General features: G+C 38.4%; 1 protein-coding gene across 3 annotated transcripts in view; it reads right to left on the bottom strand.

The window, feature by feature from the left end:
* ABLIM3 (actin binding LIM protein family member 3) overlaps nucleotides 1–16260 on the bottom strand; it is a 118568-nt gene that overhangs the window by 61425 nt on the left and 40883 nt on the right. For all 3 annotated transcript variants that reach the window (XR_008625449.2, XR_008625450.2, XM_003829046.5), the window contains exons 3-4: nucleotides 15306–15443; nucleotides 567–750 (exon numbers count right to left, since the gene is read on the bottom strand). Coding sequence is in view for 1 of the 3 variants with exons in the window: in XM_003829046.5 (XP_003829094.2) it covers nucleotides 567–750; nucleotides 15306–15443 (322 nt within the window). In the remaining 2 variants the exon portion in view is untranslated. The remainder of the gene's footprint in view (nucleotides 1–566; nucleotides 751–15305; nucleotides 15444–16260) is intronic.

Below are 16260 nucleotides of genomic sequence, written 5' to 3'. Positions count from 1 at the left end.
TGAGCTAATGTCTTTGCATCATCATCTCATTGATCTTCAAGAAAACCCGATGAGGTTGGAATGGCTTTGACCTCCATTTTACTTGTGGAGAAACTGAGGCTTACAGAGATGGGGGTCACTTGCCAGGGTCACTCCAACAGCATGAGGTGGTGCCAGGATGATGGAGGAAGGCTATGTACAGACATCCCTGTCCCTCCTGTGGATGAGGGTGTGGGAGGATGGGCCAGATCCACAGTTTCCAAACTGAGTTCTGAGAGAATCAGTGGTTTCTTTGGGGGCCTTTTGAGAGGAATTGGGAGGCTGAGTTTAGAGGTACAGATCCTCACTCTGCCTCTATCACATGACAAACCAGTGTTTTAGATCAGATTGTATTTTATAAGAAAGGTTCAGATGCTACAGTGTTTGAAAACCACTGGCCCATCAGATCCCTCCACACCTGAGGTTCCAGAAATCTAAATGTGCAGCACAAACCTTGTAAACCCCAGAACTTCCTGGAAAAAGCCAGGTCTTCCCCTGCCCCGGGGGCTTATGCAGAGGGTCCCAGGCCCTGCTGGTCGCCCACTCACCTGCACAAGCTGCACACGAAGCACTTGGGGTGGTAAGTGCGGCCCAGGGCCGAGATGACTTCGCCTGTGATGAAGTCCCGGCAGCTGTCACAGCGGGTGCCATAGAGTTGCTGGTAGTCCTGGGTGCAGATGTACTCCTGGTTCTTGAAGAAGAAGCCTGACTGGGCCAGGCCACAGCCACATACTTGGGGAACAAGGAGGAAAACAAGGGCAGGTTGAGTCCAGGGAGGGTCTGTAAGCAGAAGGTCCTCACTGGGGGAAAGGCTGGTGTCTCACTGTGTCATGAGTGGCCACAGAATGGTAGCATGTCAGACTTCACAGGCCTTTGGGGCCAGTATTCCTTAAAGAATGGCCAGTAGGCCACTAGCATCAGTATCACCCCGAGAGCTTCTTATAATCCAGATGCCTGGGCCTGAATCAGACTCCATGGGACTGAGGCCTGGGCATCTGCATTTGAACAGCATTCCCTCACCCGGATAGGCTGATTCTGATGCACACTAAGAAGCACTGGTGGTGTACAATCCTCCCAATACATGAATGAAAAGTTTAATGCCATGTGGCTCACGCAAGGCCACACAGCTGGTGGAAATATGAATGTAATAAAAGAATCATTCAGTTAAACATTTCCTGGGTACTTCCTACGTGCATGATTCTGTGCCAGGTGAAGAGCAGTGTGAGGACCATATGCTCCAAATCCCAACCTGGAGACACCTTCAGATGGCAATGGGATGGATGATTTGAAGTCTAGAATCTGTGCCTACCATAGCCATAAGGAGTGGGGGGTGTCTATTCTCAGGCAGGAATAATAAAACACAATCCCTGAATCTCAAAGAGCTAAAAATGCTGCAGAGAGAAGATCATATAGAAAAAATGTCCCATATCATCGGTGATGGTCCACGGAACCAGTGCAAGCAGTAAGGACTGTGAATGAGGTAGAAGAAGGAAGCCTTGTCAGTTGCAAGGATCATGGGAGGCTTTTCAGAGGAGGTAGCATCTGAGTTGAACACTAAAGGAACAGAATGAATGAGCCAAAGCACAGAGGCAGGAAGGTGCAAGTGATATTTGTGTGAAGGCTAGAAGTAGGGGTGGTGTTTGTAGGAAGTTGTGGGAAGTAATGCAGGAAAAGATTGTTCAGACCAGTTGGAGGAAGGCCTGAATCCAGTTTAAGAAGATTAGGTTTTGTAGGATACTGAAGAGCCGTGGATGTTTTTTTTCCCTAGTTTAGAAAAATTTAGAAAAATATCTCAAACATATACAAAAATGGGAGATGATTGTAATAATTCTCCATCACTCAGCTGCAAAAATGATCAATTGCATTGATGGCTTTTGAACAGAGATGCAACAGGATTTTACAAGGCATTTCATAGTCTTTTGGAATATTCTTTTGGATAATAGGGAGAAATAAATGTAGGACAAAACAGAAAAACAAGTAGATTTATAGGTGTTTCAACAATTGAATTATGTGAGATCCACCCCCACTGAAGGACTTAGAAATATGAGATTTACCTGTAAGGAGTTAAGTTGTGAAATCAACACATGATGGGCAGAGCAGAAAGATGCAAAATTTCTTCCAAGGCAATAAATGGCTCACAGGGCCACCAGAACTGTAGAAACCCACTGAATGTACCAATCAGCTAAAGCAAGGATGCGCCAGCGAGGAAGGGGCCTGGTTAGCAATCAGAGGAAGGCAACTGCGGTGCCCATTCAAATCCTGTCACCAGCTCCCCTGGTTCTGAGGCTGCTGTCTGATGGACTGACTTTCCACCTAGATTGCCTCTGAGAGGCCAGGTGCTGGCCAGGCCACCATGAAACAATCCAACTCAAGGTCACACCTCTCGTCCACATTGATGAACAGGTATTCGGGCTTTCTACATCAGTTTCCTGAGGAGTTGGTTAGTACAAGTCAGCTTTCTCAAGGGTGATCAATGATGGGAAAACCAATAAGATAGTTAGCAAGACTGTAAGTCTGAAGAGTCAACGTGGAACTGAGTGAAAACACCCCAGCAAATACTATCTCACCTTTAACAGGGGAAGTTGTTTTGCAAAAGCAGCCAGGTTAAAAATAGGAGAGACTGCCAGGTGAATGCCAGAAATATTTCATAAATATTTGTTCACCTTTGGGGACTGGAGGCTTAAGGGGTGAGGCTGAGTGAGGAGAAGGCAGCTTCAGAAGTCACTGCATGAGGGGAGGGAACAGCTCAGGACAGTGGGAGACACAGTGGTCTGATAGTCAGACCACCCAACCTCTGGTCTCATCACTGCCACTGAGTCTCTGGACAACAGTGAACTTTACCCTCACTTCTCTGGGGCCTCTGTTCACTTGTACGCAGAATGAGGAGGCTGAGCTTTTCTTTTAGAACTGACATGCTGTAAGTCTATGAGAAGAAAAGCTTCCTTTAGCGCTTACTATACGCCTAAACATTTTAAACTCAGTGTGGAGCATTGCTTGTGGCCCCCGACCCCACCCCTATGAAGAGGCAGGAGTGTGGTGGAGATGGTGGTGGTGGCAGAAGTCTGGGAAGGGTTCATCTTCCATCAGGCATTATGAAAATTCATCACATCAAACAATGTCTGGTCTCATGAGCAGGCAAACCAGAGCACAGGCTGTTCTGGGCCGTGCAGGTGGTGGAGCAATTGACTTCATGGCTGCGGAATCAATTAGGTTATGGCCTACAACCTCATTGGAAACAGCTCCTGTTTTTTCCCTTTTTTTTTTCTCTCCTTTGTCTCCCTTGCCAACTCCACCCCCAGAGCCACCTCTCCCAGTGGAGAAATCCAGGCCACCATAGGAAAACTTGGAACAATCAGTCCTCCATTGCCCCCAAGGAGCTGAAGGAGGAAGCTTTTGGTAGAAAGGATGTAAAGGTTGATAAGCCTCTCAGGGGTTCCTGGAAATACAGCGGGGAGCACAGGGATGGAAGGCAAGCTGGACCAGCATGACAGATGGATCTGAGGCTGAGTGGAATGCAATATTGAACGTTAAAACTGCTTTGAGCAAATCCAGAATAAATGCTCAATGTAAATATAAGGCCCAGAAGGAGGGCTTGCACACAGCCCCGGAATGCGTCAGTGAACAATGTGATGTTTTGTAGGTTATTGGACCTTTGCCTGTGGTCTTGTTCTGGCACTCAAGTGCTGGGAGATTTTGAAAAAGTTATCCCAGCTCTCTGGAGCTCATTTGTAAGATGAAGGGGCTGGGTGGTTAACTGAGGACACATCTAGATCAGAAAGTGCAAGACTCTGTCATACAGTTTTAGTGATTTTCAACTTTTTGAATGAGACTGGATTTTATGAAATTTCAAAATCCAAGAGTTAGAAGGGCCCCTGAGGGTGATCTAATTCATTATTCAGAACATTTCATTGTGAAATATATTATACATAGAGAAAATGTATAGAATATATATGTATGGTTTAAAGAAGAATAGTAAAATAACTCCCATGTACCCACTACCAAGTTTATGAAACAGAACATCACCAATTCCTTAGAAGCCTGTTCTCCTCTCCTTAAGAGCACCTCTGTCCCATACCGTCCCTAATTATGTGTTTATCATTCCCTTGCTTTACTTTATAGTCTTACCACCTGTGATGTATCCATAAACAATATTTTGTTTAGTTTGGCCACTTTTTGAACTTTATGTTGATGGAGTCATACTGCAATTGTCCCGTGCCTGCTTCATTCCCTGAGTATTGTGTGTTGAGATTCATCCACGTCGATGCACGTAACTGCAGTTCACTCATTTTCACTGCTGTGCTGTATTCCACTGCCTGAATACATCACAGTTGGTCTACTCCACTGCTGAAGGGCATTTGAGCTACTTGCAGTTTTTTGCTTTTATGGAAATGCTGTTCTAAACATTCTTGCATTTGTGAGGTAATGCCTCACTGTTTTCCAAAGAGCTTTTCCTATTTACCTTCCCACCAGCAGTTCCCACTGATATATATCATCAACAGTACTTAGTAATATCTGACATATTTGGTCAACATAGTGGATGTGAAATGATATCATTTATCATTTTGTGATTTTTAAATTTCATTTCCCTAATGGTTAATCAAATTGAGAATTTTTTTCAAATGTTAAAATACTTGCTAATGTTTTTTGCTCATTTTTTACATTTTAGACTTGTAGAAATTCTTAATATATTTTGGAAATCAATCCTTTTTCAGTCATTTATTACAAATATCTTCTGCAATTTGGGGCTTGCTTTTTGCTCCCCTTTTCTTGTTTTTGGATGAACCAAAGTTCTCAGTTTTTACGTTGTTGAATTTGTGAATCTTTTCCTTTATGGATTGCCCTTTCTGTGTCATGTTTCAGAAATTATTCTCTACCCTGAAATCCTAAAAAGGTATCTCCTATATTGTCTTCTAAAAATTTTATTGAGCTGCCTTTCATAGTAAAGCAAATCCACCTGGAATTGGCTTTAGGGAATGATATACAGTGGGGATCTGATTTTCTCCCACATGGATAATTAATCATCTCAGCATCATTTATTAAGCAGTCTAATCTTTCCCCACTGATCTGCAAAAAGCAAGTTTCCATATGTATGAAAGTTTGTGTTTGGTTCTATATTCAGTTCCATTGGTCTTTTTATCTGTCCTTAATCCAAGATCACACGGTCTTAATAGGTTTTAATAACAAATGATGATATCTGGTAGGACAGGCCCTCTTGCTTTGTTGTTCTTTAGGAATGCTTTGATTATTCCTGGCCTTTTGTCAAGAATATAATTTTAACTGATTTCTTAATTTCTACGGAAAACCTTATGGAATGTATTAGAATTGTTTTGAATATATAGTTCAACCAGAGTAGAACTGTCATCTTTTTGATATTTCTATCTTTCTATCAGAGAATTTAGCATATTAAAAAATTATTTAGGTATTTAATGTCTTTCTTATGATATTCTATAAATTTAACAATTTTATAATTTTTATCTTATACAACTTTATAAAATTTATTTCTAAATTAAACTTTTTTTCTTGTTCAGGTAAATGGTGTCTTGATTGTTAATGGTGAATAGAAATGCAATTTTTTTCTATATTTATTCTGTATTTAGTAACCTTAATAAATTCTTATTGACTTTCTTTTTAGTATTATTATTTCAGAATGTATCTCTAAAATATTAGGACTCTTTAAAAAAGCCAACCACAATAATCTAAAAGCACTGAAAATAATGTCTATTAAGGCATTATCAAGTCAGTGTGTTCAAGTTTTTCCAATTATCCCATCCTTTTTTTCTTTTCTTTTTTTGTTTTAGTGACTAGTTGTTTGAATAAAAATCTATCGAGGTTCATACATTGCATTTGTCTGATGTACCTCTTAAGTCCCTTAATTGCTAGTTATTTTTCCTTCTTATTTTCTCCTTGCAATGTATTTATTAAAGAGACTGAGTCATTTCTACAGTTTGGATTTTGCTGATTGTATCCCTATGGTGTTGATTAACTTGTTCTCCTCTCTTTTACATTTTCTATAAATGGTGGTTATATCTACAGACTTGAAATTCAGGTCTGATTATTTTTTTCTTTTTAGGAATAATACTACATTGATGTTCTGCACTTCTATGATTTAGGGGGTGGTGTTGGTGAGTAGAAATGGCTATTGATGATCATTGCTAGATACACTATTTCATTAAAGCTTTGCAAAATTAAAATACTCTAATTATTTAATTCTTCATTTATTATGCGGAGTGTTTCTTTCTTTTTTTTTTTTTTCTTTTTTTTTTTTGAGACGGAGTCTCGCTCTGTCACCCAGGCTGGAGTGCAGTGGCCGATCTTGGCTCACTGCAAGCTCTGCCTCTCAGGTTCATGCCATTCTCCTGCCTCAGCCTCTTGAGTAGCTGGGACTACAGGCGCCCGTAGGTGGAGTGTTTCTGTAGATAGAAACTTTCATTAACCCTTTGCTTACAGTTAAGTACTGTACAGTTTGTACAATAGGTTAAAGTTTTGATTCTTTGCCCATATTATTTGTTTCAAAATAATGATTTCACCAGCATTATCTAAAAGTGACCAATGGGTTCTTTTCCTTTCTCCTTATTATAGACTAATTTTCTTATTGATTTTACTAAATTGTAGATTCTTTTGGGTTTTCTATGCAGACAATTATATAATCTAAAAATAATAGGTTTTTTTTCCTTTTCAAACCTTATAACTTTTATTTCTATATCTTGCTGGATTGTCTAGGACCCTCCAGGCCAAATGTTGAACAGAAGTCATGACAGTGAGCACCTCTATCTTGTTCCTGATCTTAGAGAATGCCTTCAGCATTTTACTATTAAATGTTTCCTTTATAGTTTTTGTATACATAATCTATCAATTATGACAGCTTTCTTCAATTCCTCCTAGTTTTAAAAATAACTAGGTATACGGGAGGCTGAGGCAGGAGAATGTCATGAACCTGGGAGGTGGAGCTTGCAGTGAGCCGAGATTGTGCCACTGCACTCCAGCCTGGGCGACAGAGCAAGACTCTGTCTCAAAAAAATAAAAATAAAAATAACTAGGTATAAGTGGGTGTTAAATTTTATCTAGCACCTTTTCTACTCTATTAAAATAATCAAATATTTTTATCCTTTCTTATCTTTATAGCAAAATACATTAACCAGTTTTCTAATATTAAGCCAATTTCAAATTTCTAGAATAAACTCAACTTGGTCAGTTATGCTATATTTTTCACACTTTTCTAAACTTGGTTTGCTAATATTTTGTCTAAGATTTTAAAATCCATGTTCATGAATGATATGGACATATGATTATTTTTCCTTGTTTGGTATTGTGCTGGCTCAAATGAGTTAGGAAGTGTACCCCTTTTCTCTTCTCTGAAAGACTTTCTATAAGACATAGATGATTTGTTTTTGAATGTTTTGTAGAACTTGATTCCAATGCTGATTTTTGTTTCTTTCGTAGAAGAGTTTTAACTACAAATTCACAAATTCAATATCTTGGATGATTATAGGACTACTCAGGTTTCAAAATTTCTTCTTGAGTAGGTTTTAATTTGCACTCAAGAATTGATAAATTTTGTTATCTAAGTTTTAAAATTTATTACTCAAATTGTTTATAATATTTCTTTTTATGTCTTTAATTTTAATAGCAACTATAGCGATGTCCCTATTTTAATTCTTAAGATTGTTGATTTGTATATTTTCTCCCATTACTTGAATAATTTTGCCAGAATTTTGTCTATTTTACTTGTATTTTTAAAGAATCAACTTTTGCTAATCCTGTCCACTGTGTGTTTTTTCTTTGATTAATGTCTATTGTATTATTTCCTTCCTTCTATTTTACTTGGATTCATTCTGCTCTTCAAACTTTTTGAGTTGAACACTTAGTTCACGGTTTTTGAACTTAATTCTTTTCTATTATGACAATTTAAGGCTACACATTTTCCTCTGAGTACCACTTTAAACTACATTTTGTAATGCAAGTTTTTGATACATAGCATTTTTGTTATCTTTCAGTTTGAAGTGTTTTCTGATTTTCATTAAGATTTTGCTAACCATGCCATCTTTCATCTCAGTTCTGCCATCTGGGGATCATTTTTCTTCTGCTTACAGAACATATTTTATAATTTCATTTAATAAGAGTTTGTTGTTGGTAAATTCAGTTTTAAAAAATCTAAACATGTTTTTACTTTGCTTTGGGTCTTTTATTTTAACAGTTTTTGTTTTGTTTTGAGACAGGGACTCACTCTGTCGACCAGCCTGGAGTGCAGTGGCTTGATAACAACTCACTGCAACCTCCGCCTCCTGGGCTCAAATGATCCTCTCACCTCAGCCTCCCAAGTAGCTGGGACTACAGGCATGCACCACCATGCCCGGCTAATTTTTGTATTTTTTGTAGAGAAGAGGCTTCGCTATGTTGCCCAGGCTGCTCTCAAACTCCTGGGCTCAGGTGATCCACCCGCCTCGGCCTCCCAAAGTGCTGGGATTACAGGTGTGTGCCACTGCACCCAGTTCATTTTAACAGTTTTAATGAGATACAATTCACAAGTCATATAACTCAACAATTTAAAATGTACAATTCAACCATTTTTTAGCATATTCACAAAGTTGTGCAATCATTACCACTATCTAATTCCAGAACATTTTCATCACCTCCAAAACAAGTCACAAACCCATTACAAATCACTCCTTATCTTCCTCCAACCACCCCCAGCCCTAGATAACCATGAATCTGCTTTCTGTCTTTATATAATTTGCCTGTTTTGAGCATTTCATACATATGAAATCCTGCAATATGTAGCCTTTTGTGACTGTTTTCTTTCACATGTTTTCAAGGTTTATTCCCATTGGAGCATTTATTAGTATTTCATTCCTTTTTATTGCTAAATAGTATCCCTCTGTGGAGATAGATCACATTTTATTTATCCATTTGTTGATGAAGATTTGAGTTTTTCTACTTTTTGGCTATTACGAATAATGCTGCTATGAACATTCATGTATATATTTCTATGTGAACATATATTTTTATTTCTCTTGAGTATATACTGAGGAGTGGAATTTGGAATTGCTGGGTCATACAGTAACTCTAATTTCATCTTTTGAGGAACTGCCAGACTATTCTCCCAAGAAGCTGCACCATTTTACATTCCTTTCCACCAGCAATGTATGAGAGTTCTAATGTCTCCACATGCTCATCAACACTAGTTATCTATCTTTTTGATTATAGCCATTCTAGTAGATGTGAAGTGGCATCTCATTGTGGTTTGATTTGCATTTCTTTGATGGCTAATGATGTCGAGCATTTTTTCATGTGCTTATTGGACATTTGTATAACTTCTCTGTATAAATGTCTATTCATATCCTTTGCCCATTTTGAAATTAGGTTATTTGTCTTCTTATTATGCAATTGTAAGAATTCTTTACATAGCTGAGACACAAATATTTTTTCAGATTTATAATTTGCAAATATTTTCTCCTATTCTAGAGGTTGTCTTTTCACATTCTTGATGGTGTATTTTGAAGCACAAAAGTTTTAAATTTTGATAATATCTAATTAATATATTTTTTCTTTGTTGCTTGAGCTTTTGGTGTCATATGTAAGAAGGTTTAGCACAACTCAAGATCACAATGATTTATTCTTATATTTTTTCCTAAGAGTTTCTCAATTTTACCTTCTACATTTAGGTCTTCAATCAATTTTTAGTTAATTTTTATGTATGTGTAAAGAAAGAGTCTGACTTCATTTTTTGCATATGAATATTCAGTTTTCCAAACACCTTTTTTTGAAAGGACCATTCTTCCCCTCTTGAATTATCTCAACAGCCTTGTTGAAAATTAACCAACCATAAATATAAGAGTTTATGTTTATATTTTTGATTTTATTCATTTCTATGCCTATCCTTGTGCTAGTACCACCCTATCTTGTTTATTATAGCCTTGTAGCATATTTAAAAGTGGGAAGTGTGAGTTCTCCAACTTCGTTCTTTTTAAAGATTGCTTGGCTATTCTATGTCCGTCCCTTGAAATTCCATATGAATTTTAGGATCAGACCATCAATTTCGGCAAAGAGGCCAGCTGAGATTTTGATAGGGATTGCATTTTCTATGGACTGAATTCTGTCCCCACCCCCAATTCATATGTTGAAGCCCTAACCTCCAACATCCTAGTATTTAGAGATAGGCCTTTGTGTGATAATTAGGTTTAGATGAGATCATAAGGGTGGGGCCCTCATGATGAGATTAGTACTCTTAAAACAACAGACACTAGAGAGTTTGCTGGCTGTCCCTCTCTCCCTTTCTCTCTCTGCCATGCGAAGATGCAGCAAGATGGCGGCCATCTGCAAGCCAGTGCTGCCATCTTAATAATAAATAAGTCTTTTATTTTATGAGCAAGGGACACCTTTCCATTTATTTAGGCCTTGTTGAACATTTTGTAGTTTTCATAGTACACATTTTGAACTTCTTTTGTTAAATTCATTCCTATGTATTTCTTTGATGCTATTGCCAGTGGAACTGTTTTCTCAATTTTATTTTCAGATTGTTTATTGCTATGGTATAGAAATATAATTGATTTTGGTATTTGATCTTATATCTTGAAACCTTGATAAACTTATTCATTCTAATAATTTTTTAGTATTCCTTGGGATTTGCTATACAAGATCATGTCATGTGCAAATAGAGATTAGTTGTACTTCTTCCTTTTTAATCTGGATGCCTTTTATTTCATTTTCTTCCTTAATTAACCTAGCACAAACCTAAAATGCAATGTCAAATAGAAGTGGTGAGAGCAGAAATTCTTGTCTTGTCTTTGATCTTACAGGGAAATGTTATATATAAAATTTCGGTGCTGCAAAAGGAATAGCACTAGAATATAAAATTTCCTTTTTAATTCTCAGCAAGGCAAGTTATTACTATAGAAGGGTGCGCCCTTACAGATGGAGCAAAGGTGAGGGTGCACTTGGACAAGGGAGGGGAAGGGGTTCTTATCCCTGAGGCACGTGGCCCCTGCTGCTGTGTCGTTTCCCTATTGGCTAGGGTTAGACCGCACAGGCTAAACAAATTCCGATTGGCTAATTTAAAGAGAATGACGGGTTGAGTGCTTTGGCGGGAGTCAGGGCAGAGCAGGTAGCAGGTAATCTGAATGAGTTAGAGTGGAGCATGTGATCAGAATGAGTCAGGGTGGAGTAGGTAATCAGAATGAGTCAGGGTAGGGTAGGAAATCGGAATGAGTCAGGGTGGAGTAGGTAATTGAAAAATGTTGCTTTACGAGGAAGTTAAGTTTAAAAGTAGAAGGCAAAGAATTGAACATACTAACGTATTAATTCTTTGAAAAGAAATTTAGAACTCATATCTAACAGAAACATTTGGTCTTTCACCATTAAGTATAATCTTAGTTGTAGGTTTGTCTTTGTTATAGAAAGATAGTTTTGCTGAATACATAATCTTTCCTTGACAGTTATTTCTTTCAGTACATTAAATATATTCTTCTGCTGTTTTCTAGTTTCCTTGTTGCTACTGAAAAGTCAGCTGTCAGGCCATTTACCATTTATACGCAGATGATTTGTCTTTTCTCCCTGGCTACTTTTAAGATCGGCTCTTTGATGATCTGAGGTTTTACTCTGATATTGTAGGTGGATTTCTTTTAAATTTTCCTGCAGGAATTTATTAGGTTTTCTGGATTCAAGGATATGTGTCTTTCAACAGCTCTAGATAATTCATAGCTGTTGTCTCTTCAAATATTGTCCTCCCACTCATGTTCTCTATTATCCATCCCCAGAACTCTGATTAGATATATATGTCAGGACCTCTCACTATATTCTCCATGTATTAGCTTCTTTTTTATTTTTACTACCTTCTCATATTTTTGATCTATTATCTGTATAACTTTTTTTGGATGAAATCTTCTGTTTTATTAATTTTTTCTTTAGCAACATCTAATCTGCTATTTAATTGATACATTGAATAAATTTCAAAGATTATATATTTCTATTTTTAGAAGTTTTATTTGTTTCCTTTTCAAATCTTCTGCACTATTGCTTATAATGCACTGTTTTTTTTTTTTTTGCTCATATTTTCTAGCTTGTTTAAATGTATCAATATAGTTATTATGTAATGACAGGAAATTTCAATATACAAAGTTGTTGAGGTTCTGATTCTGCTCGCCATTGTTTCTGCTGGCTCTCACTCCATTATAATTTGTATGTTTTTGACTGACTGTGAGTTACTCATTTTCCTGATAACACTATGTGTGGAAAGTCTTTGAGGCCTGGAATAAAGTTGAGTTCCTCCAAAGAGGAGTATCATTTGCTTTTGCCATTTGCCAAGTGGGAGACCGCTGTAACTTAAATTTTCTGCTTGACTCTATTACATATTTTATATATTGTTATAAATTTTTATTTATAACAAATATATAACACAAATATAGTCATGAATCCATGTAAAGGGTGGATTATGGACAGATATTTTCATAAGTAATTTTTCATAATTTTTTTTTTTTTTGAGATGAAGTCTCAATTTGTCACCAGGCTGGAGTGCAGTGGCGTGATCTTGACTCACTGCAACCTCCACCTCCCGGCTTCAAGCGATTCTCCTGTCTCAGCCTCCTGAGTAGCTGGGACTACAGGCACCTGCCACCACACCCAGCTAATTTTTGTATTCTTAGTAGAGGTAGGGTTTCACCATGTTGGCCAGGCTGGTCTCAAACTCCTGACCTCGTGACCCTCCCGCCTCAGCCTCCCAAACTGCTGGGATTACAGGAGTGAGCCACTGTTTTATTCCCCTCTACTCAGTGCCAAAGTTGGAACAGGCAAGTTTCCTTGCTCTCTCCCTCTCCAGAGCCAGTTTATTTCTCATCCATCATATGCTGAGAACATTTTTTTCAGGGGAAACAGCTTTATACATAGGTCTCCTATTGGATTCCCACTTTGACTAGATGCTAAGCTTTGCCTCCTGTTCTCCATGATCCATTTAGACAACAGAGTAAAAGCTCAAGGTCTCCAAGGTTTAAGATAAACTATCAGGATGAAATAAGGCATTGGGAGTCACAGCAGGGTTTCTGTTTCCGTTTTTAGCCTTCATAGATTCCTTCCTTTCATGTCAGCATGGTAGTGCATGTTAAAAGAGTCGTAAAAGAAATTCATAACAATTTTTAGATTCTTTAGATGAGAAAGCTATCTAATAGGGTACTTAATTGTCATGTTGATTGCTGTTGGAAATAAAAATCCTCTCATTTCTTTTACCTTTAAGCAAACGGACATTGAAAATATTCAGAAAAAATATTGGTCTATTTTTTTCCCCTTAAAATCTCTGTTGAAAGAGATTCTACAAACTCCGTGTGGTAAATGTGAAAATGGCCAAATTATTCCGTTCTGTATTAACACCCTTGAAATCTGATGCTGCAGATCTCCCTACAAAAGGCAAAGTTTATTTCTCCGTGACCTTGAATCTGGGTTGGCCATTTGGCTTGTTTTGGCCAACAGCAGGACATTAAGCTGAGGGTTGAAAAGGTCTTACCTATTAAAGCTTGTTCTCTCATTGTACTTGGAGCTCCGAGACCACCATATGAACAAGCCCAAGCCAGCCCATTGGAGGATGAAAAGCTATGTGGAGACACTGGGGTTAGCAGCTTGCCAACCACTGCCAGCAGACCCACCCGCCAACTGCATAACATCATGATGAGGCCAGTAGAGATAAGCAGAGCTAGAAACTGGGAAACACTGCCCAGCCAACCCAGAGAATCATGAACTAAATAAACGATTGGTTTAAGCTATTAAGTTTTTGCTTAAGTAAAAGGTAACTGATACATTCTCTTAAGAATATAATCACATAATTATATCCTTTACCACTTTGTAACAATTTCCTTGTCTTTACCCTTCGTCCCGCCTCAATTTCAGAGGGTGTAAAAATAATCACTCACCAAGACATTCTTGCAATTCAACTTATACTAAAGGGGTTTGCCAATACTCAATATAAAATTCAAATCACACCAGTTAAAATGTATCCCGTATATGCATCTATAAACAAATTAGGAAATATGTATATGTAATTTGTTTGCTCAGTGCAGAGTCTAGTTAGATCATGAAGAAAGAAGTTCAGGATTTTCACAATGGCAGGGGAAGTCACTCTCAGGTGCATGAGACTGAGGCAGTTACTGAAATAAAAAGAACCGCGGGTTTCAACCGACTTTAAATTCAATATAAGCCGGTAGTGTGAAGGGGCTCCTCAGGAAGTCAGTTCAATATCAGTTACATCAACAGAAATGTAGTCCTTTGTATTTGCTAGACCTTGAAAACTGTGATCTGTTCTGAGTATCATACTTTAAGAACGACAGTGACACACTAGAATGGATCAAAGAGGAAGACTCCAGGACAATGACACTGTTGGAATCATTTAAGATGAGACCCAATTTAAGGACCTGTGATATAGTTTGACATGGGGAAAACCTGGATACAAGTATCTGAAGAGCAGTCAAAGGGAAAAGCGAATACAAAGTATTTCTCAGACTTTATGAGGACAAATATAAGATCAACAAAAAAGTTACAAATTTTGGGTCATTTTCTAAACCCACAGGGCAATCCAACATTAGAATGGCTGCTCTGTGGAGCAGGGAAGACTGAATGAGGAGGTCAAGATGTGGAGGCTGGAGAGACATTGTGGAAGGGTGTGTTGCCCCGGGCCAGAGGGCTCTCTGTGCTCTTTCAGCTGAGTCCCTTTTCCTGCTGCTAATTATCTGTCTTCTTTAGGAACTCTTAGCTCGGTTGAGTCTAGGATTATATAAATTAGCCCTGTGTAAGCTGTAACAATGAGAGATGACCTAACAGCTATGTGCTCCCAAATTGCAAACCTTACCAAGGTCAAGATGTCTCTTCTCCCTTGTTAAACTTAACCTTTGAAGATTGCTACATTGTCATAGAATAGCTACTCTCTCAAAACAAAAAACAAAAAACAAACAAAAAAACTATCTTGAATTTTATCCAAGATAGTTTGCACTTTCATTTGCTCTCACACTGATTTATAGGCACAAACCAGGAGTCTCTTCAGATGAGTAAGTTAAGCTTGCAGATTAGTCTTTTTCCTTCTGGGTCAGCACCTGCCCCTCCAAGGTTACCAGGATCCTTGTCTCCCTCACGTACCAATACACTGCCCTCATTCTAAGGGAGAATCTCATAAGAAGAGGCTCAGGGAAAGTCTCTTTAGGTCTTTATAGATATTCCAGCCACCTGTGTTTGTTCTTTCTGCCCCTGAGGCATGACCTGATGGTGCAAGAATGGTCAGGAATCTAAGAAGAGAGTGGGGGAGCTGAGCCTCCTACCTTGACAGGTGAAGCATCTGATGTGGAAGTGGTTGTTGTGCACGCGGACCACTTCCCCTTTGCAGGTGTCTCCACAGCGGTAGCACTGGATGACATTGGAGCTGCCCCGTGGATTGTAAGGATTCTGCTGATAAGGAACTGTAAGAGAAACAAAGAGATCACTATCCAGAGGCCCTGATTCTTTACAAAGTCTGCTGCAATACATTATCATAATTGTAGCTGGAAGAAAAAGTGGAAGGGGAAGAAATGATGTGCAAAGTATCTTCAATTCATCATCAGGATGACTGCCAAGCTAAGGCAGCACTGAGTGGTATGAGACATGTCCATAGCCCTCCTTAAGCAGGCAAGGACTTTTGAGTGAGCATCACCTTTCCTTGCAAGAACACAAGCCAAATCCCTGAATGAAGACAAATAAGAGGACATAGAGTATTTCAAAGTAAATGATCAAAAATACCATCTTTTGAGTAAGCTTTAAATTAAAATTAGGCCCCAAACTTGTCCAAGGGAATTTGGGACTTGCAATTGACTCAGAAGTTTCAAAGAAGTGGATGGCTGACCCTGCCTCCAAATGGCTTTTGAGTTAAGTGAGTTACAGCCCCTCTCTGGGCCTCAATTTTCATGTCTATCAAATGAGGGTGGTCAAAGGTAGCAAAGACTTTTATAAGGAAGGCATGAAGGGAAGGGGAGGCACTCTGGCTGGAGGGAGGCTAACAAGGGAACTCATCTCAAAGCTATCTTTGAACAGCACTTTCCATAAAACTGGGAAAATGTTACATGTATACAATTAAGAAAAAAATGCTGGTGGAGATTATGAAAGGGTTGAAGTCACTGGGAGCTCCAGCTGAGTGGCCAGCATTTGATGATGCTTAAGAGTTCTACTAGCTTATTGGGTCTGTTATTCTCTTGCTAAGACCATCTCCAATTTTAGTATATGTGCTGCCAAAGTGAGAATGCT

This window comes from Pan paniscus, chromosome 4, assembly GCF_029289425.2.
Source record: "Pan paniscus chromosome 4, NHGRI_mPanPan1-v2.0_pri, whole genome shotgun sequence".
NCBI lineage: Eukaryota > Metazoa > Chordata > Mammalia > Primates > Hominidae > Pan > Pan paniscus.
This window is presented reverse-complemented; position numbering and strand designations above follow the sequence as displayed.